At 41.4% G+C, this 27,447-nt stretch overlaps 1 protein-coding gene across 1 annotated transcript; it reads left to right on the forward strand.

The window, feature by feature from the left end:
- The first annotated feature begins 1,295 nt into the window (after positions 1-1,295).
- Positions 1,296-4,080, forward strand: LOC139439951 (endogenous retrovirus group K member 10 Gag polyprotein-like). Its single transcript, XM_071218386.1, has 2 exons — positions 1,296-1,403; positions 2,602-4,080. The coding sequence occupies exons 1-2, from the start codon at positions 1,296-1,298 to the stop codon at positions 4,078-4,080; spliced, it is 1,587 nt and encodes a 528-aa protein (XP_071074487.1).
- The last annotated feature ends 23,367 nt before the right edge of the window (positions 4,081-27,447 follow it).

Below are 27,447 nucleotides of genomic sequence, written 5' to 3' on the forward strand. Positions count from 1 at the left end.
TTCTCCTGTTCGTTAATGACAATCTGCTCTTCTGTGCTGGCTTGGAACTATGTACCCCAGAAAAACATGTTCTTAAACTTAATCCGTTCCTGTGAGTATGGATCCATTTTAAATAAGATCTCTTTAAGATGTTACTTAAGTTAAGGTGTGGCCCAACACAATCATGATGGGTCTTCATTACTGGAGTCCTTTATAAGCAGCATAAAATTCAGATAGATAAAAAGCCATAGGAAGCAAGAAGTTGAAGGTCAATGGAAACTGAAAGAGAAGGTAGAGGTCAAGAGAGTCTGCCATGAGCATGGTCATGTAACAGAGGAGTCCAGGACCAAGGATTACTGGCAGCCAGCCCCCAGAATGCCAGTCTTGGGAAGAAGGCATTGCCTTGATAACACCTTAATGTAGACTTTTTGGGGCCTCAAAACCATTAGCTAATCAATTCCCATTGTTTAATCCAGCCCATTGCATGGTATTTGCTTAAAAAGTAAAGGGACCTACCAATCACTAACTCGTGATGCAACTAGAAAGAGACCTTGAATTAAAGGGTCGACTCAGACCAGCAGAATATCTCAGCCTATATGGTGGATCAAGTGTTAAAAACTGCTTTTTGGCCTTGAATAAAAGGGGGAAATGACAAAGACAAATGAGTTTATATGGCTAAGAGTCTTCCAAAGAGTCAGGAGGTCATCAGAGGGGTTGCACTTACACACACCTCAGCAGGACCCCAGAGAGAGCCAAAGTAAATACAACCCTAGGTGCTGGCTCTCCTGAAAGCTATGGAGATCCACCGGGCATATGGTCATGGCAGATGGATTTGGAATCCTGTGCCATGTCAAAGGGTCCTGCTCTGAAATTTGTGCTCCTGAGTGTGATGGAGTTGGACTCAGATGTAACCTTTCTACACGTGCTTCTTCTGTCATTTTTACTGAACCTGTGGTTGGCACTAGGGATGGTACATACTCAGGGGACTTGAATCTCTGGACTGCCCATGTGTCAGCTGGGCTCTGAGCCTCAGCAGAGTTGCAACTCCTACTCTCTGGTTCGTTGGACTTACCTGAGTCAGCTAACAGGGAGGTGAAGATGGTCAACCACCATACCAGGGAATCAAGAGTTTCTACAACGGCAAGCAGAGGAATTGTATCCATCATCCATGTGGAATCTAAGCCCCCTCTTGATCTAGAGGTGGAGAGGACATCACCATCGCAGGGTACACAGAATGGAGGAACAGAATGTGGATTAGAGTGGTGTTGGGGACGCTTAAGACAGCACTTGCCTTCAGCAATATCAAAGAGCACATAATGGCTGCCAGAACTGATACAGTAACGGTCTACAGTATACTCAGCCTTCTTCACGGAAGAAGGTTCGAGCCCTTTCTCGCAGTTACCGCCCAGCCAACGCCTCAGGCAGTCAGTGCGACCACCAATCAGTAATTGCCTCCTAACCTTACTTCTGCTATTTCCCTCAGTAATAGCCAGAAACAATCACCTTACCTCTGCCACTTCCCCCAGCAACAGCTGCTGCCAATCCCAGACCGCCACCTATCCTTACCCGCCACCCCCCTCCTCCCTAGAGTATATATGCTCAGCCCCTTCAATAAAATTTTGCAGCTTGCGGCTTGATCTGAACTCTGTCTGGCTGTTGTCCTTCGTGTCTCTTGTCCCATAGCATTCCTCCCTGACTGGTACTCAAGCCCACATTAGTGTCCCGCAGGCCGGGTCGACCTTCACAGCTGGCGCCCAACGTGGGGCTTGACGGCCACACCAGGACAGGAACGCCGCTTCACCAGCGAGGGAGAGCGCTCTCCACATCTCGGCTGAGGAAAAGGCCACTCTTCAGCGGCAGAAAAGGAGATTAACAAAAAACTTCACAAGAAAACTTCGGAACAGGTAGGCCCCCATCCTCATTATGGGACAAGGATCCTCCACTCACCTGTTGTTTATTAGTCAAGTAAAGGAAGCCCTCAAGACACGAGGAGTTAAAGTCAAGAAAAAAGATCTTATTCATTTCTTTGATTTCATACTCAGAACCTGCCCTTGGTTTCCCCAGGAGGGTACTATCGATCAAAGGTGCTGGGAGAGGGTAGGAGACTGTTTAAATGACTATTATAGAACATTTGGTCCAGAAAAGAGTCCAGTAACAGTCTTTAACTATTGGCAATTGATTTATGATATGTTGAAAGTCACCCCTCTTGCCCCAGATATTAAAAACATTATCAAAGAAGGAGAAAATACCTGAAAACTACATTCCTGCCCCGCTTCAGTCTGCAGTGCCCCAGATAGAAACATTATCAAAGAAGGAGAAAATATCTTAAAACTACATTCCCATCCTGCCTCAGTCTGTAGCTCCATTACCATCGACATGCCCGAAGAGCCACCAATTAGCCCTACCGCCCCCCCCCCACTCACTCCTTGAGCGCCCCAGAAACTTCCCATAAGGCCTTAGAAGGCGCAGATTCTAAAAACGGTGGCATCTCCTATCAAAAGGGTGAGCTGCGTCACCTCCCAGCCTTCCAACCCCCCCCCTTATGCAGTCACCCTGCAGCCAACTTTACACCCGCCCTGGAATTTACACCCGCCCCTCCTCTACCCGGCCGCAATTAAATAGCCACCGCCCTTGCATGAAGCCGTTGCCGCCTTTAAAGATTCCCTCACCTGGCAACTTGAGCAAGCCACTGAACTGCTTGCCGGTGTTCAGTTAGCCACCCAAAGCGTTTTATCTCTTACATTTCCCAAAACTGCAACACTCGCCTTCCCGGTCACCAGAAGCCAGGCCCGACAACCGCCCGCCTCCTCTAGCGAAGCCCGCCAAAGCTCTGGTGCCCAGGATGGCGACCAAGAACAACCTGATTCAAATGCACAAAATGGCAACGCGCCAGCAGACCATGAATCCCAAGATGGCGATCATGACGAAAATGGCAGTGAGGCCAATTCCCATTCTGGCTCTGGATCAGAGGGCGAAGACGCCCCTGAAAGTACCCCCCCCCCCTCCAGGTCCGCCGCTAAATACAAACTCCTTAGTCTGAAATATTTAGAAAAACTAAAGAAAGCAGTACACTCCTATGGCGCTACTGCCCCTTTCACACTTGCTCTTCTCGAAAGCTTGAGCGATCAAGAGCTCGTGCCTGACTGGTTTCAGCTAGCCAGAGCAGCCTTAACTGGTGGCGATTTTCTGTTATGGAAATCTGAATATGAAGAGAATAGTAAAAATTTCGCCGCCCGTAATATCCGTAAGGCTGACTCTAAAGATTGGACACTAAAAAGGTTTTTAGGTCAAAAACCCTACCAAACTAATCAGAAGCAGGATCAATTTAGTTCTGGCCTCCTTGCCCAAGTACAAACGGCCGCGCTTAAAGCCTGGAAAAAACTTCCTCAAAAAGGCGCTACTACTTCCTCACTCGCCAACGTGCGGCAGGGCGCCGAGGAGCCATGCCCTGAGTTCCTTAGCCGCTTACAGAGCACTGCAGAGCGCCTGTTTGGAGATAGTGAAAGCGAAAGTGACTTTATTAAACATCTGGCTTTCGAAAACGCTAACGCCGCGTGTCAGGCTGCCATTCTTCCTTTCCGCAATACTGACCTCAGCAATTACATAAAACTTTGTGCCAATATTGGACCTACCCAAACCCTTGGGCTAGCCATCGGCGCAGCCTTTCAAGATCTAAAAAAGAGTCTAGATAGTCCCCCTATGTGCTTTACCTGTAAGCAACCTGGTCATTTTGCTAAACACTGCCCCAATAAAACCGCCTCCCGCCCCGTCGCCCCTCCTTTAAGCAATAACAAGGTCAAGCACCCGTCCTCTATTTGCCCACGAGGTAGAAAGGGCTTCCACTGGGCATCTGAGTGTCGATCCCAAACAGACATTAATAATCAACCCCTCAAACCTCGGTGGCAGGGAAACTACCAGTGGGGCCAGCCCCAGGCCCCAGCCAAAACAAACCCAGGGGCAATGCGGTTTGTTCAACCATCCCCACCCACAATACCTGCACTCCCATCTATCCACCACGCTGCAGCAGTATCTCCGACTTATGGATGGCAACAGCAGGGAGCACAGGAATGGACCTCTGTGCCACCTCCGAGGCAATACTAACTCCAGATTCCAGTCCCCTCCTCATATCAACAGGAGTTTATGGTCCATTAGCCCCAAATACTTTTGGCCTCATTCTAGGGAGGGCCAGCACCTCCCTACAAGGAATTCAGGTCTTTCCAGGCATGCTAAACAGTGATTTCAGAGGTGAAGTAAAAATAATTGCAGCCACTTCAAATCACATAATCCCCGTTCCCTCCGGCACCTGGATAGCGCAGCTTATCATTCTCCCTATTCAACATGTTAACTCAAATTTCAAAAAAATTCAGCGCTCCACTGAAGGCCCTGGCTCCTCTGATATTTACTGGGCACAGACTATAACCCATAACCGGCCCACCCTATAATTAAAGTTGAATGGTAAATCTTTTGAAGGCATACTGGACACAGGGGCTGATGTCACAATCGTTTCTTCAAATCACTGGCCCAAATCCTGGCCCCTCACTGCCGCTGTCACTCATCTGCAGGGAATAGGTGAGGCCACCAACCCCCTTCAAAGTTCGCAAACCCTAACCTGGGAAGATAATGAAGGGAATAAGGGCACGGTTGTTCCACATGTCCTTCCCAATCTCCCTGTTAATCTGTGGGGTAGAGATATCCTTACCCAAATGAAAGTCTTTATGTGCAGTCCCAATAATACCATCGCTGCTCAAATGCTTAAAATGGATTTCCTCCCTGGCAAAGGCTTGGGCAAAAATAACCAAGGGATTAAACAACCCATTTCTTTAAAACCTAATACAAACAAAACAGGACTTGGGTTCTCACAGGATTTAACATAATGGCCGTTGACATCCCTGTACCCCATGCTGAAAAAATCTGGAAACTTACACAGCCAGTATGGGTTGATCAATGGCCTCTAACCCTAGAAAAAACCCTAGCAGCCATAGAGTTAGTACAGGAACAGCTTGCTGCTGGACACATCGAGCCTACCCAGTCCCCTTGGAATACCCCCATTTTTGTCATAAAAAAGAAATCAGGCAAGTGGAGATTATTACAAGACTTGCGGGCCGTAAATAAAGCTATGGTCCCCATGGGAGCCTTACAACCTAGTCTCCCTTCGCCAGTGGCTATCCCTTCAAACTTTCACAAAATAGTTATAGATTTAAAAGATTGTTTTTTCTCCATACCCCTCCACCCTGAGGACAGGCAACATTTTGCCTTTAGTGTTCCTCAAATCAATTTTCAAGGCCCAATGCCCCGATTTCAATGGAAAGTCTTACCACAGGGCATGGCCAACAGCCCCACCTTGTGTCAAAAATTCATTGCTGCAGCCATTAACCCAATTAGGCAATCTTGGCCGCAAATCTGCATTCTTCATTACATGGACGACATCTTGTTAGCAAGTCCAGACTTGTCCAAGTTACATTCCTGCTATCAAAGCCTTCTTAAACACCTAACTGCAAAAGGTCTTCTAATAGCCCCTGACAAAGTACAAACCTCAGATCCTTTCTCTTATCTCGGATTTGAACTTTGGGACCAGCGAGTTTTAACGCCCCACATTAAACTGCGAACCTCCCACTTACTAACGTTACACGATTTTCAAAAACTTTTAGGAGATATTCAATGGCTCTGCCCCTACCACAAGTTGCCCACTGAAACACTAACCCCGCTCAATAACATTTTGAGGGGAGACACTAGCCCCTCCTCTCGCAGAACCCTAACCCCAGAAGCAATGCAAGCGCTTGATGCTGTCAATCAGGCTATACAAAATCAAACTTGCTATCAAATAGACTACTGCCGCCCTTTAACATTTGTAGTCCTGGCCACCACCCACACACCTACGGGCATTTTCTGGCAGTCCTATCAGGATCAGCAAAACGGGCAAGGCCGCCCATTACTCTGGATTCACCTCCCAGCTGCTCCTCCAAGAGTATTGTCGCCATACATTTTTCTCATAGCTACCCTTATAACTAAAGGCAGGCAAACCAGCCGCCAGCTTGTTGGTAAAGATCCAGATTCCCTCATCGTTCCATACACTCAAGATCAAATTAATTGGCTTTTCCAAACTAATGATGATTGGGCTATCGCATGTTCCTCCTTCGCAGGTGACATCGACAATCATTATCCAGCTAACCCGTTAATCCAGTTTGCCAAAATCCACCCATTTATCTTCCCAAGAGTCACTAAGACAAGGCCCATTAACTCAGCCCCTTTAGTTTTTACTGACGGCTCAGCAAATGGGACTGCCGCCTACGTCATCCAAAACCAAGTGTTTTCCATACCCTCCCCCTATACTTCAGCTCAGCTCGTTGAACTCTATGCAGTCCTACAAGTCTTTTCCTGCCTCCAGGATCAACCCTTTAACTTGTACACTGATATCTTGTATATAGCTCATTCAGTTCCCCTATTAGAAACAACCCCCTTTATTAAACCATCTACTAACGCAGTTCCCCTATTCTCAAAACTCCAAAGAACAATCCTTAAACGACAGCACCCTTTCTTTATAGGACACCTCCGTGCCCACCAAAACTTACCAGGCCCCCTAGCAGAAGGTAACGCGCTAGCAGATGCAGCCACTCAACTAGCAGGCTTCGCACTCTCTCCACCCCCCCTAATTTTAACCTCCCAAGCATGCTCAACATCACTTAAATGCAAACACTCTCCGCCAAAATTTCGGCATTACCAGGGAGCAAGCAACAGAAATTGTCAAAGCTTGTAAGAATTGTGTAACTCAATTACCAGCTCCCCATGTAGGAGTTAATCCCAGGGGCATTATTTCATATGAAATCTGGCAGATGGACGTTACCCACGTTACTAGCTTTGGGCAACAAAAATACGTTCATGTCTGCATCGACACCTATAGTGGCTTCATCACAGCTAGCTCACAGTCGGGAGAAGCCTCTAAACATGCTATATCCCATCTATCGCAGTGCTTCACCATCTAGGTCAGCCTAAAACCATTAAAACAGATAATGGACCTGGGTATACTGGAAAAAATTTCCAAACATTCTGTCAACAATTGCAAATTAACCACATCACAGGAATACCTTATAACCCCCAAGGCCAGGGAATAATAGAGCTAGCGCATGGCACGTTAAAAAACACCCTAAGCCGTTTAACTGAAAGCACTCTCGGTCTCTCCAAACAACGACCGCGAGACCTTCCACACCATGCCCTTTTCGTTCTTAACTTCCTAACCCTGGATATTAATGGGCAATCTGCAGCCGATAGGCATTGGCATCCTACCACACGGATGCAGCAAGCCACCGTTATGTGGCGCAACCCTTTAACACCACAATGGCATGGGCCCGACCCTGTAATCATTTGGGGATGAGGCTCTTCCTGTGTATATGATCAAAAAGAGGATGGCCCTCGTTGGCTTCCTGAACGATTAATAAGGCAGGTTAATCCTCCTCTTCGAAATCAAACTCATACTAACCCTTCCAGGGAGGAAGCCTCCCCCTGAGAAAAAATTTTTTTTCTCCTCTTCCTTCCCAGCCTTCTCAGCAACCCAAAAAGAATGCCTGTTCCTGCGGCAATCCACCTCAAGAAAGCTTTTCGCCTCAACCGACGACCAGGCTGTTTCCAACAACCAGAGCGCCTCCACCTTGAGTATATACTTTCCAACCCCATCTTCCGAATGATTCTCTATTTCCTCCTTATATCTTTTGCCTTATTGACAATATTTTCTGCTATCTGTTTAGCCACTGTCACCCCGAAGGATTGGAACCTCGGCCAGCGACTTTTACTCGCCATTGCTTTCCTATCTGTCGTTTCCATATATACCTCATTTATTGTTTTTGTCTCGCAATGATCCCGCCAAGCCTCTCCCTGTTCAGAGTCATCGCCCTCTTTCTCCTTTTCTTCCCCATTACTTTCACCAATCCCAGCCATCAGCCTTTTAATTGGACATTAAGCCTCTGGCAACAGGAAATAATCCTTCGTTACAATGTCACCTCAGGTCCCCTGTCTTTCACTGTACCCGGGTGTACTCTTGCTAATCATCAGGGCTGCTGGGGGTCTAATCAAATTTATGGCCGCTTCAACCATCTTATATCAGGCTACTACATCTGCCCTTCCTCGTCAGGTTCCTCCTCGCGTTCCTGCCACGATCCCGCACACTATTACTGTCCCTATTGGGGGTGCGAATCCATAGCATTTGGATGGTCCGGGGCCCTAACCGGGACCCTCACCTTTCCGTGGTCGATCCCCAATGGCCTAACATCACCCTACTGGTAAAAAATCCCGATGACGCTCAATGGCTTAGTGGCCGCACATGGGGAATACGGCTCTATCTGTCCAGTTATGACTATGGCTCCTTTTTCATTATAAAGAAAAACCAAGCCTCCTCCTCGCCTTCCTCAGTTCCAGTCGGCCCCAACCAGGTTCTCAATCCCCTCCCAACCACCCTCACGCCCCCGTCACCAAATATCTCTCATTCCAGCGTTTCCTCCATCAACGCCTCCCTCCTCAACACCAACGCACTTCTCCTGCATAACCCGCTGTTAGCCCTCCTTAATGCCACGTTTCTCTCTTTAAACTCCTCTAACCCCAACCGTACCCAACACTGCTGGCTGTGCTTCTCCTCTACATCTCCCTACTACGAAGCTGTAGCCACCAATGCCTCTTACAACACCTCTATAGACAGCAATCCCGCCTCCTGTAATTGGAACCAAACGAAAATTGGACTCACAGTCCAGCTCGTCTCCCAGAGTGGGCTTTGTGTCACTAAGATCGGAGGCTCTATTGCCCCATACATGCATACCCTTTGCAATATTACTGCCAATCCTCAGCCAAACGCAACATTTCTAATACCCCCCAATAATACAAAATGGCTGTGTTCCTCCACCGGACTCACCCCCTGTCTTAGTGTCCAAACCCTTAATGCCAGCCGTGAAACCTGTGTGCTTGCTATCATATTCCCCTGTATTCTCTTTAATGAAAATGACCAATTCTTTGACTCCTGGCAGCATCACCTTCTACCAGTCTATGTACAAAAACGAGAAGTCATCACTGCCATCACAGTCGCTTCACTTCTAGGTCTCGCTGGAGCCGGCACCGGAATTGCAGCCCTCACCACGCAACAGACATCTCTCTCCTCTATTAGGCGAGCCATGGATGAAGATATAGCCCGCATCGAAACCTCTATCTCCCATCTAGAGAAATCCCTAAATTCATTGTCCGAGGTTGTCCTCCAAAACCGCAGAGGTCTAGACCTCCTCTTCCTTAAGGAGGGGGGGATTTGTGCCGCGTTAGGAGAAGAATGCTGTTTTTATGCCAATCATTCCGGCCTTATCAGAGACAATATGGCCCAGCTTAGAGAGGGACTAGCAAGGCGCAAAAGAGAAAGGGAGGGCCAAGGAAACCTCTCCTGGGGATTTAATGGAATTCTTGCTTACATTCTCCCCATGCTAGGCCCCTTAGTAACCATACTCCTGATAATATCCTTTGTACCTTGGGCCATAAAAAGAATTATACAACTAGTAAAAGATCAAATTGACTCCGCTCTGGGCAAGCCTATTCAAGTGCACTACCATCGACTCCATCTTGCTGACCAAGGCATATCCTCGAAATATCTGGACACTGTCCAGCCCCCTCCTACGGGAGCAGCATGAAACTGGAAAATATGCTCCTCACCAGGCAAGAACAACGCCTGAGCTGAGGTTGGTACCGCTGGGTGTGAGGCAAAGCACTGCAAAGGAGGGCCAAAACAAAAGGCTGTTGTCCAGCTCCTTGAGAAGTATGCCTTATTAGCATAGGGGTTCACTTTGCGCAAAAGCAAGATTCACTCAGTGCAAGTCCTACTCCAAAATCCCCTCCCCAGAAAAACAGAGCCACAAACGGCATGGGGAATGAGGCCTCTACTTCCCCCAGCAGGTTAAAGCCAAAAGAACGCTCAACGAGCACTCTTCCTCCAAACCCTTTTAAAGAAAAAGGGAGGAGATGTTGGGGACATTCAGGACAGCGCTTGCCTTCAGCAATACCAAGGAGCACATAATGGCTGCCAGAGCTGATACAGTAACGGTCTACAGTATACTCAGCCTCCTTCAAGGAAGAAGGTTCGAGCCCTTTCTCACAGTTACCGCCCAGCCAACGCCTCAGGCAGTCAGTGTGACCACCAATCAGTAATTGCCTCCTAACCTTACTTCTGCTATTTTCCTCAGTAACAGCCAGAAACAATCACCTTACCTCTGCCACTTCCCCCAGCAACAGCTGCTGCCAATCCCAGACCGCCACCTGTCCTTACCCGCCACCCCCCCTCCTCCCTAGAGTATATATGCTCAGCCCCTTCAATAAAATTTTGCAGCTTGCGGCTTGATCTGAACTCTGTCTGGCTGTCGTCCTTCGTGTCTCTTGTCCCATAACATTCCTCCCTGACCAGTACTCGAGCCCCCGTTACTGTCCCACGGGCCAGGACGACCTTCACAGAGTGGGTTTACAGATATTCTACTATAAAACAATTGTGACTAGTAATGGAAGAAATTGTAGCATTGAGGTGGAGAAACTGGCTACGGTAGCTGCTGAGGGCAGGGAGAGGGAAGAAGAGATATGATGTGGGGGCATTTTTGGGACTTTGGGTTGTCCTGAGTGATATTGCAGGGTCAGATGCTGGGCTTTGTATATCCTGCCATAACCTACTGAATGTACTGGGGGAGACTGTGAACTACAGGGTAAACTATTATCCATATGGTGCAGTAGTGCTCCAAAATGTGTTCACTGAGTACAATGAGTGTGCCACAATAATGGGGGAAGTTGTTGGTGTGGAGGAGTGGGGTGGGGGTTATATGGGAAACTCTTATGTTTTTTAATGTAACTTTTTTTAGTGATGTATATATCTTCAAAAAAAAACAATTTACAAAAATGATGGGGTGGGGGGGTGGGGAGTGGATTATATGGGAACCTCTTATGTGTTTTATGCTTTCTTATGTTTTTTAAAGCATTCTTTGTCATCTATTAACTTTAATTTTAAAAAGCATTTAAAAAAAAAGTAAAGGAAACGAAAACATTTTCCTTTGAATATTAGCAACCCGCCATCCCAAATTCAATGCAGGCAGGTATCACATGTATTCTGAAATGCAGATTGCCATCTCCTGGAAATCTCAATATGAAGTGAAGTCAAACAGACACAGAAGACAGGGTACCAAAATGACGATTCGAGAGTTTCTGAGGCTAAAATTCCCAGAGATACCCTGGTTCTTGGTTCCTGTGTTTCTTGGAATCTGATTGTTTAGAATTTCCTTCAAATCTGTGAATTAGCAGCATCTTCATAAATGTTCTGGGATTACATATATTTAAAGTTTCCCAGAATGTGTTTTTTCTTGTTTTTAGCCAAAGTACACTTGATACAACAAATTCTAAAAAAGGGACATCAAAAGTGCTGAGTCCCAAAACTTCACTGCAGGCAAGTATTTCATTCATCAAATGTTTTCTGAGCATCAGCTTGTGCAGGTACTGTTTTAAGTGTTTGGGATTTATCAGTAAACATCACGGATGGCAGTCCCTGTCCTCCTGGAGCTAACATTCAGTCAGACGAAGCTGAATTCCATGGCTATAAGAATTCACGCAGACATAGCTTCTAAGGCCTGCAATGCACAGGAAGGCTTTGTGAAGGCAGTAACAGTGAGCTGTATAATGAACTGCATGGGATTTAAACAACCAGAAGGAAACACCACAACAGTGAATGATGTATAGTCCTGAAATTTGGTATTTCTATAATCCAGTTACTATGCATTTTTAAGAATTAAAGTACTGGTGATTTCACTGTCATTGGTAACAAAAAATCTGAAATCTGCATTTTGAAAAATACAAATCAAGATAAGATCTCTCATGATTTAAAATTTTCAATGGCTTTCTCTTGCTCATAAAATAAGATCCAAAATCCTTAGCAGAATCCTCTAAATATGGTCCTAGTCTACCTCTAAGGCGTTTTCATTAACTTCACTGTGGTCAATGAGCTCTAGTCACGTTGACCTACTTTCCTTAGTTCTTGTGAAATTAGACATGTCAACTTAGAGTTCTTATGATCTGTTGCCTGGAAGGACCTTTCCCCTTAAGTTTGTTTAACTAACACTTACTCGTGTTCCACCTTTCAATTAAATGTCATTTTCTCAGGGAAGCCTTCTCTGGTGCCCTAGATTAGGCTGAGTTTTCCTGTCTTTCACTGTCAACAACTTGCATTTAATTCCCTGGCATTTAATAGAATGTAATTTTAAAATGACCTGTGTAATTACTGATTTAATATGTGCCTTCCCATGGGATTGTGACTGCTTCTTAGGAAAGATAGCTTGTCTTTATTGTTGATTGTTGAATTCCTAGTCCTTGCCCTGTGATAGAGGGGGTTCTCATTACATATTTGTTAAATAAGTGAAAGAATAACATGAAGGCATTGCATCTACTATGGCTATTTTGTGCTCCCATGAATGCACAATTTACTGCAGAAACTGCTCGTGTCTGGGAACAAATGACACTAGATACCCTTCAGTGTGGTTTGCCAACAAGAGCATAATCTGCAGAGAATATAGCCTCTTCAGTCTAAGCACATTAGAGATGTAGAGACACTGGTATCTTGGGAATCAGTGAAAGCTGTCCTTTCCTGTGCCTCCTCTCATGGGAAGAGTAATATGCCCCCTTCCCCAGTTGGGAAACTTGCTGAGTTGTAAGATTTATGTCTTATCCTGTGCCTCTGGGATGTGGAGAAGCATAGCGCAGAGGTGACTCAAGTGATAAGGCCTCTGACTACCACATGGGAGGACCCAGGTTTGATCCCTGGGCCTCCTGGTAAAAAAGAAGAAGAGAAAGTGGAACATGTGCCTGCATAGCAAGCCAGTGCCTTCATGGTGAGCCAGTGCCTGCGTGGTAAGCCGAGTGCCCACACAGTGTGCCATGTGCCTACATGGTGAACCGAGTGCCCACGTGGGTGCCAGTGTGGTGAGCCGAGTGCCCGCCTGGTGAGCTGAGTGTCTGTGTGAGTGCCTGCATTGTGAACCAAGTGCCCACATGGTGAACAAAGTGCCCACGCAGCAAGCTGAGTTCCAGCATGGTGAGCTGAGTGCCGTCATGGTGAGCCAGTGGCTGCACAAGTGAGTCAGTCACACAGCAAGATGATGATGCAACAAAGGAGAGATGAAGGGGAGAGTCAAGGTGAAGCACAGCAGAGACCAGGAACTGAGTTGGCACAATTGACAGGGAACCTCTTTCCACATCAGAGGTCACTAGGATCTAATCCTGGTGTATCTTAGAGGAGAAAGATGAGAAGACCAAAAGAGAAATAGATACAGAAGATCACACAGTGAATGGACACAGACAGCAAAAACAGCAGGGCAGGGGAGGGAGCAGGGGAGGGGGAAAGGTGGGGAGAGGGGGAAAAAAACAACAATGAATAAAGATTTTAATCAAAGCCATAACAGTAAATAAAATGTGCTGGAGAAAATATTAAGAATATGAAAAGAAGAGAACCAAATCCTGTGGAACAACTACATTTAGGGGGAAATGAGAAGGAAAAAGAAAAAAATAGTCAGTGGAATAGCTGGAAGTCTGGAAAGAAAACAGGGAGCTGTGGGTTATGGAGGCCAAAAGTCTTTCAAAATAAAGGGCAATGTCAATACTTTAAATACTGCAAAAGGGGTTGAGTATGGTAAAGTTGGAAAACTTTCCAAATTATTCCCAAAAAGGAGATAATTGTTACCTTGGAGAAGAATAATTTCATAGGCTTCATATGGATGCATGCAGAAAGCTGTGCAATAAGGAATGGCCATGAGGTCAGCAACTCTGGGAATCATGACTGTGAAAAAAGAAGAGGGAGATGGCTTGGGGTATGGGCCATGGCAAGTTGGGGACAACATTTGTTTTCAGGAGATCATATTTGCAGACTGATGTAAAAGAAATTGCAGAGAAAGACTTCAGATGCAGAAACCAGGGAGGGGATATTTGAGGAGGAGAAAAGTCCTCCTGAAGGGAGTAGGATGCCATAGGTGAAGGGTCCCTCTAGGGGAGAAGGAAGGAGGGTCAGTGTGAAGAAAGGTGATGGTGTTCTTGTGTGTTGACTTTTCCCCCAGTTATGAAGGTCAGGTCATCTTTTGGAAATGAGGAAAAAGCCTGGAGCAGAGGACTTGGTAGAAGTGGAGGCCTGAGATGCCCATGGGGCAATAGAGGAACCAGAGAAAACTAAAGGCACACAGGGCAATGGGGCCAGGGTGGACTTGGCAAGTGTGACACTTGTGGCAACACATTTGGATTAGTCAGGGCTCTCTAGAAAAACAGAACTGATGAGATATGTATACATAGCTTAGGGCATTTGTTATAGGGATTAGTTTATGCAACTGTGGGGATTGGCAAATCCAAATTCTCTAGGGCAAAATAAGATCTTATTTTTATTAATAAACATATTCTTATTTTCTCATGAGAGCAAACAGATTTTCATCTTAGAAGGAAAAAGAAGAAGAGAGAAATGGTTCAGCCCACACCTGCCAAAGATAAAATCTCTCCTGCTCACACCTTCCTTTCATTCTCCAGTGTAGGTAACCAGCTGTTGCCTCAACAGTGTGCAAAGAGTAACAGGTGGCAAGGTTTGAAGGCATAGAGGGGTCAGTTCAAACTTTTACTACCATTCTTCTGTCACTTGTGCAAATGATGTGTTAGCCCCATCTTTGTTTACCAAGGGCAAGACATTTATTTTGTTTTTTAATTGATATTTAATACTTTCGGGAAGTCCTTGTTTTCAAGACCAAAGGAGAGTTCTGTGTTTAGATATAAAGATAAGCGGTTATTCTTTAAACCAAGTATAAGACCATGTCATTCCTTTGCTTAAAGCCCTTCAATAGTATTCCATTTTTCTTAGAATGAAAGCAAAAGTACTTACAATGCCCTATAAGATCTTACATGCCCTGGAGACCATTAATCTTCTAATCTCCTTTCCTATTTCTGTCTTGCTCACTCTGCTTTAGCCATACTGGCCTCCTTGCTGTGTCTCAAACACACTAGGTATATCCTGCCTCAGGATATTTGCACTTGCTCTTCTCATTGCCTAAAACACTTTTCTCCAAATACCTACAGAGCTCAACCCTTCTGATTTTGTAACATTCTACGTATCACCATCTGACATCCTTCATTTTGTGTGTTTTCTGTTTTCCTCCACTAGAATGCAGGTATCACAAGGGAAGGGATTTGATCAGTTTTATCTATGGTGTATCCCCCAAAACCTAGAACACTGGCCTGGCATGTGAAGGTGTTTGTAAGTCTTTGTTGAATGTATAAATTACAAAAGATATCTTTTATTCTCACATGATTACATATAACATATAACATCTCCTTTGTGCTTGGTTCTTATTGGTTTCTATTAAATGAGGGAAATTTCTTCATTCCACAAGACTGGCTAAAGAAGACCTATATTTTCTAGGTCACGAAATGTGACTTAGTAACACTTATGACCATGGCAAAATTCTCCATCTGTTGGCTTTGACATGGGAACCATCTGTGGTAAAAAAAATATTAATAATAATATCACTCAATCTGTCTAGTCTATTATCTCCACTCTGATTATATCATGTTTATATATTTAACTTATGCTATCACAAAATGATTTTCTGCTCACTGTCCTGCTAACTTTGTACATGTCTTAAAGTTTGTCAGTGTCCTAGGACTGCTGTAAACAAGAACCACAAAACGAATGGCTTAAAACAAAACACATTTACTGACTCACAGTTCTGGAGGCTAGAAGAACAAAATCAAGGTGCTGGAAGCCTCTGAACTCTCTAGGGAAGAATCTGTTCCAGGCCTCTCTCCCTGCTTCTGGTGGTTCTAGACAATCCTTAGTATTTCTTGACATGTCTTCAACCTCTGCCTCCATCTTTATGTGATACTCTTCTCTCTGTGCCTGTGTCTCCTCTTCTTGTAAGACCACACTAATATTGGATTAGGGTGCACCCTAATTCAGGATGACTTCATCTAAAGTTGATTACATTTGCAAAAACACTATTTCCAAATAAGGTCACATTCAAAGGGACAAGGGATTAGGACTTTGACATATCTTTGAGAGGACACATTCAACCTCTAACACAAAGCATGTATATTTTCTTTCCATAATCAGGTTTTAATACTTGAGAATGGAGGACCAATTTTCTATGATGTCTAATATGGTGGTCTCCAAAGAGAAAGTTCTCAGTAAATGTAGGTTGTTTTGATGTAGCAAGAGATATGTTTTAATTATGCAAGTCAAATAATGCCACAGAAGTTATAACCGTGATACATGGGTATCAATTACATCAGGCCATTCAAGATCCATATAAGAAACAAATGTTGCATGACCTTAAAATATCAGTAAATATGGAATCAAAGAATAACTTTCTATTATTATGTTGCTTCAATGTTTAGCTCCAATTATTTAAATTATGAAACCATTTTCATAATGCTAATTAATCTCATTGTAGTGTTTCTTGCCTCTGTATATTATTTTAAAATAATTAGTATAGTTTTATAAAAACATTATAGTGAATCCTTAAAACCCAAATGTTTTAGTCAGGGTTCTCTAGGAAATCAGAAACAACAGGATATATGTAAAGAATATGAGATTTTTTTAGAAGAATTGTCTTACACAACTGGGGTGATGCACAAATCCAAATTTTGTAGGGCAGACTACAAGCTGGGAATGTTGACGAAGGTTTTTGATGAATTCCCCTGGAAGATAGTTGGCTGAAGTAGAGAGGAAAATTCTCTCTCCTGACTGTGAAATCATCACTTCACCTTTTAAAGCCTTAAACTCATTGGATGAGACTCCCCTCATTGTTGAAAGCAGTTGACTGCAGATGTAATCAGCCATAGATTCAACTAACTTACTGATGATTGCTTGACCAAACAACCAGGTACCACAACCTATCCAAATTGACACATGAACTTAACCATCACATAATACTCTCCTTATGACTCACTGATGGATAATTTTTTTAAAAGGGCAAGTTCTTTGGAGAATGCGCCAGAGGTATATCTTTGTTAGGTTGTCTCAGCAACATGAAAGATAGCTGTTTTAGTTCTCAACTGGGAAAAGCAAGACAAAAAGGCCATGTTCCCAGATCCTAGATGTGAATCTATTGATAAGTCCTAAAGCCTCACCCCATAGATTCCAAATCTGTTGTTACCACTATACCATTGACTTTCTCTCAACCATGCCTCTTCCGAGTATCCTGGAAATCTCAAAACTCTTGAGAAAAACCACTGTGCCTCAGAAAATATTCAAGGCCCTTGATTACAGATAATATTTATTAGAAATGATGACACATTTCTTGTCCAAAGAAATGGTTCTTAGAATTTCTTGGCATTGGTACAAAGGAACAGTTGACATAAGTGGATACCTCTTTGTTATTGCCAATAGAACCTGAGCATCTGTGAAGGGATTTGACAGCTCAGTGATAGCTATAACATTTTTGCCAAGATTAGTGCTCTGAACACTAATTCTGTTACAGCAGTATGGCAGTCTTGGATTTTTAGAAGTAACTTTTAAGTAAAAAATATAGAATACTTCTGACTCAGGTACCTAGTGAAACCTACTGCCATTTTCTTCTAGGACATAATGTCATTACCTTATTCCAAATTGTTCATTAGTTACCCAGTGGCTTACTGAATAAAGTATAAATGCTTTAGCCTTATAGTTCTGGCCTTGTTTGAAGTCTCTCCTCTAGGCAATCTGGTCTACTCATTGTCCTCCAAATTCCTGTTGAAGACCTTGAAAATTCACATTGCCACACCTTTTCCAACAACTTTCTCCTGCATTTAGCCTGACCTATGTATCTAGGTCCATTCAAATCCAGCATAAATACTCTACTGATCAGGTCATGCTTCAATTCTGATTTTCTAGACATTTAACTGCCTAGAATTCTCAGAATCATGAATTTGGTATCATATCTTATTTATTGCCAGCAGTGAAATCTTGGGCAAGTCTGAATCTCTCTAAATCTCAATTTCTTCACCCATTGCACCCTAATCCAATATGAATTGTGGTCATAATGTACTGTGAGGCTTATGAAACACTGTAAACTCTAGAGTTACAGATATATCATTATAATTTCTGCTCAAAAGCATGTCTTGCTTATTTGTTACCACTTTCTGTGTAAATATTCTATTTTTCCATCTCCATCAAGAAATTTCAGAGAATTTCTGATTAGTTCTTACATGTTGTCTACTCATTATCCCTGGTCAAGTGTCCTTTCTATTCTATATGAACAAAAATATTTATAAATTGATGGAGTAGGATTTGACCTGTGATGAAATGCTTCCAGGTATCTCATATTTGATAATCTATTGATTGGTTAGTAGAATGTGAAGCAGCACTTAACTATTTTTGTTATTGTTGTTAATCACTGGGCAGCTGGCTTAATTTAAAAAATATATTATTATGACAAAGAGGAGCTATTTCTGTTTATTAATACAAATTTTGTATACTCTTTTTAGTCTGTGCTTGAAAACCAATGCTGATTTTGAGCAGATGTAGCCTGTTATTCATTGCTTCAGTGTTACAAGTTAAGACATAGTCTTAATTCTCTTTCTGGGACTACAGGTTGACCTGTAATCCAACCTATTAGGTGCTGGCTGGACATCAATACACCGTGGCTTTAATTAGAGCTTTCAAACAGAGCTGACAAAAGTGGAAAAGCTGGGGGATGGAGTGGGAGAGGAGAGAAAAGATGCTTTGTTTGAGGAAGTTATTTTCTTATCCATTCATCACAGGACTTCAGTGGCTGCTTTAGGGACCCAGGCTAGTGGAGTCTCCAGGGTTTGCTTTAGTAGATCTCTAGGATAAATTTTATAAGGCAAAGCAGAACAAGAAAATATGTACTAGAACCAAATCGATTATTTGAAAAGACATCTTTCAGTTATTATCATAAAGTCCAGTAATCTATCTCTACATAAATATATAACTAATCACAACTTTTGTTTAAGTCTTTAAACCATAATCAGAGACAACTATTAAGATTCCTTCTCCTCTCATATTTAATAGCTGCTATTGGGTGATTAGTAATGGCTCATTGTGCTTCCAATGAGGACAAAGAGAATTGGATGTTTTCTCCCTAAAAAAGAAAAAAGAACAGGAATATTCCTTTTCACACTCACCAATGGTTTTGAGTTTTAAGGCATTTCATTAGAATAAGAAGTAGGAATGGTTAGAGTCATTTTAAAAAGTGATTGCTTAAAAGCAACCTATTCTATAGGATATAGTGTATTATTTAGAAAAATAAGGTGTTGGCTATTCAGCGACATCTATCAAAATCCTTGAAGTGTTAATTCTCATGTACTCAGAAATCCTATGTATGAACATAATAAACATTAAGAAGAGATTTCAGCAAGGCCCTCCTTTCTTTCCAAAGCCTACAGCTTTCTTTCCAAAGCCTACAGCTTTCTTTCCAATGCCTGCAGCTTTCTAGTGCTGCTTCCCACAAGCTTTGGAGTTCCTCTGCTTGGATCTGTCTCCTGTTCCATGGCAGTGCTCTTGGTCTCCTCCTGTACCTGCTCTTCCAGTTTCTGATGATGTCTGCTTTTTTCTGTGACCTTTGACTTCCTTCTTAAGGCCTCAGTAATACAAATTAAGGCCCACACTGATTCAATGGGCCACATCTAAACTGGATCTTTGAAGAAGATCTTATTCATAATGAGCCCACAACTTAACCGATAATACATCTGCAAAGGATCCATTTTAGAAATGGATTCACATACACAGGAGCACAGATATAAGATTGAAAACAGTGCTTCATTGGGGTACATAATTCAATCTACCACATATAGCCAGGAAATACATCAATACCATCTGGTGACAACTAGCAGCTCCACCAGCCTTTCTTTCACTGAGGTCAGATTAAGCCTGCCTGGCCTTTCAAAGCAACCAACTTAACATTAGTTCTGTTTAGACCTTCCTTTGTTAGTTTCTGCTACTCTGTTATTGAACTTTCCTTTTATTCTTTCTTTCGTCTATCCTCTGATACACTTTTGAGGGCTTTGAGCTGCATTTTATATATATATATTTTTTTAAAGATTTATTTTTATTTATTTAATTCCCCTCCCCTCCCCTGGTTGTCTGTTTTCTGTGTCTTTTTGCTGCGTCTTGTTTCTCTGTCCGCTTCTCTTGTCGGAAGCGGCAAGGGAAGTGTGGGCGGCGCCATTCGTAGGCAGGCTGCTCCCTCCTTCACGCTGGGCGACTCTCCTTGTGGGTGCACTCCTTGCGCGTGGGGCTCCCCTACGCGGGGGACACCCCTGTGTAGCACGGCACTCCTTGCGTGCATCAGTACTGTGCATGGGCCAGCTCCACACGGGTCAAGGAGGCCCGGGGCTTGAACCGCGGACCTCCCATGTGGTAGACGGACGCCCTAACCACTGGGCCCAAGTCCGTTTCCCAAGCTGCATTTTATATTGAATGTCACAGAATGACTCTATAAAGTTCAGCTGGATGGGATACTTTTGAGAGTGAAAAGGAGATGAGATTAATAATTACTAGGAAGACAGGTTTACACCAGGACTCTCCCAGGCAAACCTGGATATATATAGGATTGCCAGATAAAGTATAGGATATCCAGGTAATTTAAATGTCAGATAAACAATGAGTGTCCAGTGACAACCCTCCTTAAAACCCTGTAGCTTGCAGCTCTAGAAGAAAATGGAGCAGGCTGTGCTGAAGTTAAAAGAACCTCGGGTTGAAGGAATTTATGGCTCAGAGTAGCATAAATCAACAATATTGTTAAGAACCAAATATTAGTAAAAAATAAGTAAATGCAGTATTTGGGATATATTTATGCAAAAATATTTTTCATTGTTTTTCTAAAATTCAAATTTAACCGGATAGTCTGCATTTTTATTTGCTAAATTTGGCAACCATAGATGCATAGTCATCATTAATATGATTATTGAAACTGTTTTCACCATGTATGGTTATTTTGTGTTCAGGATTATGGTGATTAAGTGACTAATAACATTTTGCAGTCTATTATCTAAAATAAGTTAATAGGCTAAAAACAGTAAAACTAACAAATAAGGTATTTTCTTATTCTTCTGGTGAAAAATAAGTTAAATTACCAATGATGACACTAAAGGATAAACATTTGAAAGGCTACACAAAACAAATCAGATGCATTTTTAAAGTATTTTGGTTGGTTTATCATGCCAACTTGCATGATTTCCCTTCTCACATTTCTATTTCCACAACATTTTGAGTAGAAAATGCAAAATATTTTGTTATATATAAATCATCCCGTTACTTTCTTGGCATTCTACAACATAGCCACATTTTCTCCCCTAGAGTTAAAAGAGTAAATGCCTATTTGCTGCCAGATTGTCCTCTGAACTCTTCTTTCTCTCTCTCTGGATTGCTATTGTTCAAACAGAATAAGGAGAAACAACTCCAGACAGCACTGGAAGCTCATTTCTGCCCCCCTTTGGTAGTGAAGTGAGATACAGGTTTCAGTTTAACAAAAGGACCAGCTGATAAGAGTCTGTGCTACGGGACTCCTCGTGTCTAACGAGACCATACTTTCAGTGTCCCATGGCATGTCATTGTTAAAAGAAGCTCCCTTTATTGCGTTGTCCAAGCCAGGGAGCCATGCCCTATCTCTTCTTGTATCAATGTGTAGAGTGGCACCCTCTCCACCATGTGTCCTGTTCCCACTGCCTCAGCATGGCTCTGGGCGGTGACATTAGCCAATGGGATGCCATGCCCTTAGCTGTTTTGCTGCCTATGTTTCCTCAGGACACTGGCTTTACTCTTTTGCTTCTGTGTGTGTGCCTCTATTGTGTGACATATATTGTCTGAATTTGGGGAAGTTGACAGTGGTGTGAGCCAGGACTAGATATGCCAATTCGTTGTATTTTTAGGAGGCCCAAAGGGGCTCTGACCTCAAACCCAAACTGAAACCAAAATTCTAATCACTTCATTTCAATCAGTTGTAAGTTTTCCCTCTTTCCATTCTTAAAATCTCCCCTTGCTCTTTACAAAATTTCACAAAGTAGTAAAGGAGAGGGAATATTTTAAAAGATGAAGATATCAATTAATATTGCTCCTATTACAAGATTTTTTCCACCTTTTAAAATGGGCTTGATTATGAAAGCTTTGTTTAATAAGCCATGAACATTTTAGAGTGAAAACTGCAGAGTAAGAACAGAGATATATGGTGAGTAAATAAAATTTACAGGTTTTAAGTTAGTTGCCACGGGTTTTCAATTGGCCTTGTGAATTATTTTATGATGCTCTGGATTACAGGAGCTTGCTTAGTTAGTGCACAGGAGTCAAATGTAATTTAAGGAATAATCCTTAATCTTCTATCCTCCATTTGGAATGGACTGAATGCTTTTATAATGCAAGTCTTATACTTTTCTCTTCCCCTTCAGATGAACAAGTCAAAATCCTGACTGCACGTTGAAAACAAAATAAAACAAACCTCTGATTTTTTTCACTCGCAGTTTGAAAATTCTGTGTAGTCCATTCTGCCAACTTAAATTGTAAACACTTTTCACTGATTTTACTGAAAACTCTACATCTTATTTTTATGCTCTAAAATATTGAAATGAACAGAAAATCACCCACTGAATTACTATCATTCTACTATCATTCCTGTTGTTTAATGCATTTTATATCAAATATTTAATTTTATAAGAAGTTTTACAGAAGCGGTTTGGATTTTCCCCACCTGCCATTTTATACTCTACTCTGTGTGGCCTGGGCTGGGAAACTCCAAATACATTTTGAAGAATCCTTTAGTACCAGCAGGAGATCAGAAGCTTTTGGCCTGTAGCTCCTGCCCCGTGGTAGTTGCGGTAGTTGTTTTAATGGCAGTGGAGGTAAGGTGATTCCAGACTCTATAGTCTGAGTGGAACCAGAATTTTCTGTGTGATAGAATCCTTATTCGGTGTTTCAGAATCAACCATGACCATGCTTCCACTGGACCACTGGGTGAAAGTTCGATGACAGGATTATTAGCAGGTGCTGGTCTGTAGGTAGTCTCTCTTCTTCCTTTTTGCTCCTCTGGCATCCCCATCACCTTTTTTCTTTCCCAGACCTTTCAGAACCATTTATTAGTAATTGCTTGTTTGAAATTCTCCAAGTTGTTATTTATTTAAATTTCTAGTGTTGTTTCTGTTTTCCTGACTGGGAAAAAGTACGAATAAGGAGCTGCTGGAAATCCTGCACTACATTTTCTACAAACAGAAAATATTTGTCTTTGACACCAGAATAAAGAGGGACCTCAAAAATTATAATCATTTTGTAACAAGGTATACAATTTCAAAAAAAGTAAAATGGACTACCTTCATGCTTCTGAAATGAAAAGATCATATAAAGTAGGGTACCTTGTTATGAATTCAGCACTACTTTCTGGAAAATAAATTTTACATAAAGATTGTATTTTAAGAGATTTAATATCTTTTTCACACTTAAAAGTGTCCAGGCAGATGGATTTACTGGTGAATTATGCCAAAAACTTAAAGAATTCTTAATACCAATCCTTCACAAACTCTTCAAAAAATAGAGGAGGAGGGAATACTTCCCAACTCATTCTATAAGGCTGGTTTTACCTGCATACAAAAGCAGGCATCCTAAACCACACACCTTTTGCAACCAACACAAAATGGACAATAGATTTAAAAGTAAAACTATAAAATGTTTAGAAGATAAAATAGGGGAACATTTTGGGAACATAAGTTCAGGTAGAGTTCTTAGACTTGACACCAAAAACAAGATCCATAGAAGAAAAATTTAATAAATTGGACTTTATAAAAAGTTTTTTAAAAAATTGTGCTGCAAAAGACCCTGTTGAAAGGACAAGTTACAGACTAGGAGAAAATAATTGCAAGTCACATATCCAACAAAGGGCTTACATCAAGAATAGAGGCAAAGAAATCTCAAAACTCAACTGTACAAAAAGCCTAAATAATTCAATTAGAAAATGGACAAAGGACATGAATAACCATTTCACCAAAGAGAAGATAGTACTTTCAAACAAGCACATTAAAAGATGTTCAACAATATTAACCATTAAAGAAATGCAAATCAAAGCACAATGAGATGTCACTACACATCTATCAGAACACCCAAAATAAAAGCAATAATACCAAATATAGGGTACGATGTGGAGAAACATCCCTCTCCTAATTGCTATTGGCAATGTAAAGTACTATAGCTGATCTGGGAAAGACTTTAGTAAGTTTCAGAAAACTAAATATGTGCTTATCATATGACCCAACAATTCTATATTTTTTATGTGTAATTACTAATAGGAAAATTTGTTTTTTTCTGTATTTTGGGGTCTATTACAATGTTACCATTGCAGTACCAAAAAAGGGAAAGAACAGACTATGTTGTGCTTGTTACTCGCTTCCCCAGTACAAGAGCTGAAAAATGTGATTTCTTTGTCTGTCCTCAGATACTGGTGTATCCAATATTTGAGAAATTATTTTGTCACTGCATGAATCAGTGTTTTGTTTTAAACCTTTTGTTATACCTCATCCCCCAAAATAATTGGCTCCACAGTTGAGTTTAAGAATCTCTAACAATTTATACTTGTTACATATTTTGTTTTTTAGTTCTACTTTCTGTCAATAGAAAAAAGTACAATAATTTGTATAGACTAATTTTTTTCATTTATACGTCTAAAGTAAAATAATTTAAAATTATATTTCAAACAGGAAACACATTTTGTGGCTTAAAATGGGAAGTTTTGATTGTAAGGTTGCTATTGAGTAAAAGAAGAAAGGATGATTTAAAATTTTCAGTATAATAAGAAATCATAAAGATTGGAGAGATGAAGCTCTTCCAGTGAAATACATGGTGAAGATCTTAGACTACTCTCCATAGCCATCGAACTGGCATTAGGTAGCTGCCACCCAAAACTTACAGAAGGTGCTTAGAGTGTATTTAAAATATTGGCTTTTATATTATGGATCCACCAGTGGTCCAGTCTGTTATATCTTTCAGTGGATAAAACCCTTCGAATAACCATATGAAACATTATTGTTATTGTGGTAATGTTAAAAAAAACAATCATTTAAACAACCAGTAAATGTTGTACTGACAAATGAAAAAACTATTGACTATTAGTATTATGATGAAAAGGACAACTGAAGAGGCCAATTGCTTGATAATTAACTCAACATCTATTTCGGAATAGTGTTAGAAAGTGAAGTTCATGTATCAGGAGAAAACTTGGTGAAGTCTCATGTAGCAGTTATGGTCAAATATGCTTGGGGCCTACAATAAATTGGTAAGATGAAAAGAGTACACTTATTGAATGATGCCTAACCAAACATGCCCTAATGACATCCTGGAATGACTAGTTGAGAGATGAATGTTAACCTTGTTCTTTATCTTAAATTTGGAAAGTCTGGACACTGAATTCTCTCCTTTCTCTTCTGGATTTTGCTGCTTTCAGCTTCCAAAAAGAGTGAATTCTTTTAATGAAATTGTGAAATCTCTCACTTACTATAATAAGAGTAAAGCAGAATTAAAAAGAGTTGTGAAGAGTTGACTATGATTTTTTTTATTAGAGGATTTGTGGATTACAGAACAATCATGCATAAAACACATGATTCCCATATATCACCCTATTAATAACACCTTACATTGGTGTGGTACATGTATTACAATTGATGAAATCACATTTTTTATAATTGCACTAGTAACTATAGTCCACGATTTAACTTAGGGTTCATGGATTCTCTTGTCATGGTTGATTCTGGACCATTGAATAAGGATTCTCTCACATGGCAAATTCTGCTTCCACTCAGACTATAGAGTCTAGAATCATCTCACCTCCACTGACATGAAAACAACTACCAGCAGCTACCAGTGGGTAGGAGCTAGAGGCCAAAAGCCTCATGGATTTTTTAAAAAAATTTTATTTTAGTACCACAGATACAACCTAACATTTCTCCTTTTTATTGCACTCAGATAAATATTTCAGTAGTTAATTATTTTCACCATGTTGTACTACCATCACCACCATCCGTAACAAAAACTTTTCCATCATCCCAAATAGAAATATTTTAAACCTTAACTTTCTATACCCTACCCTCACTCCATCCCCTGGTAACTATATTCTATATTCTGATTCTGTAAGTTTGCTTATTCTAATTATTTCTTATCAGATCACACAATGTTTGTCCTTTTGTGTCTGACTTGTTTAACTCAACATGATGTCTTCAAGGTTCATCCATGTTGTTGTATGTATCAGAACTTCATTCCTTTTTATGGCTGGATAATATTCCATTGTGTGTGTGTGTGCATGTGTGTGTAATACTTTATCCATTCATCAGTTGATGGACGCTTGGGGTTCTTCAATCCTTTGGCAGTTGTGAATAATGCTGCTATGAACACTGGTGTGCAAATATCTGTTCAAGTCCCAGCTTTCAGTTCTTTTGGGTTATACCTGGAAGTGAGATGGCCAGGTCGAATGGTATTCTATACTTTCTGATGTACTGCTAAACTGTCTTCCACAGTGCCTTCACTATTTTACATTCCCACCAGCAATGACTGAGTGTTCCTATTTCTCCCCATCCTATCCAACACTTGCAATTTTCCATTTTTTGGGTTAAAAAAGGGAAATATTAGGTTGTATATGTGTTACTAGGATAAGATTTTTTTAAAAACCCATGCAACTGCACAACAGAAACAGTGAATCCTAAGTTAAACCGTGGACTATAGTTATCAGTACAATTATGAAGATAAGCTTTCGTCAATTGTTAACAAATGTTCCACGCCAATGCAAGCTGTTGATAACCGGGTGGTACCTGGGAATCCTGTATTTTATGCGTTTTCTGTAAACCCCCAACTTCTCTACTAACAAAAAAGCCTTCAACTTTTCCCCAAGATAATAAAACAAAAGAGACCACCTTATAATACTCTGTATATTTTAAGCCCTTGACCTTTTAGCTAAAAGATAGTTACCAAGATTTAATCAACTATCTGAAACATTCCAGAGTATTATCTCTTTGTTAGTGTTGAGGTCATCTTGACTGAGTGGTTATGCTGACAATACTTGCAAATCAATGAAAAATAAACAAAAAAAAGAAACTTTGAATCAGTAGCCAAAAAATTTTTTTAAGGTGGGTGAAAAGAAGAGAAATGACTTAAAATGTAAATTCAAATCAGGTCAATTTCATGAAATAAGTAAATTCAGCCCAGCAGGGATTAAATAAGGAAGTAGAGAGGAAAACGTTTTTGCTTTTCCTGATAGGGAGTGATTAAAATATTTAAAATTCAATGAATTCATTCAGCAAGTATTTATTGTGTACCCACTAAGGGCTGGCACTCTTTTAAGTGCTTGGCGCAATCCTTACACAAGACAAAGTCCCTATGTTTGTTTATGAACTGTAAAAAACTGTAAATGTAAAACCTCCAAAGTGCAAATAAATTTTCCCCTACAGTGGACTATTTCAGACACTGTCAGAGATCTTTGGATGCATTATCACTTT

This window comes from Dasypus novemcinctus, chromosome 11, assembly GCF_030445035.2.
Source record: "Dasypus novemcinctus isolate mDasNov1 chromosome 11, mDasNov1.1.hap2, whole genome shotgun sequence".
In the NCBI taxonomy this organism is placed as follows: Eukaryota; Metazoa; Chordata; class Mammalia; order Cingulata; family Dasypodidae; genus Dasypus; species Dasypus novemcinctus.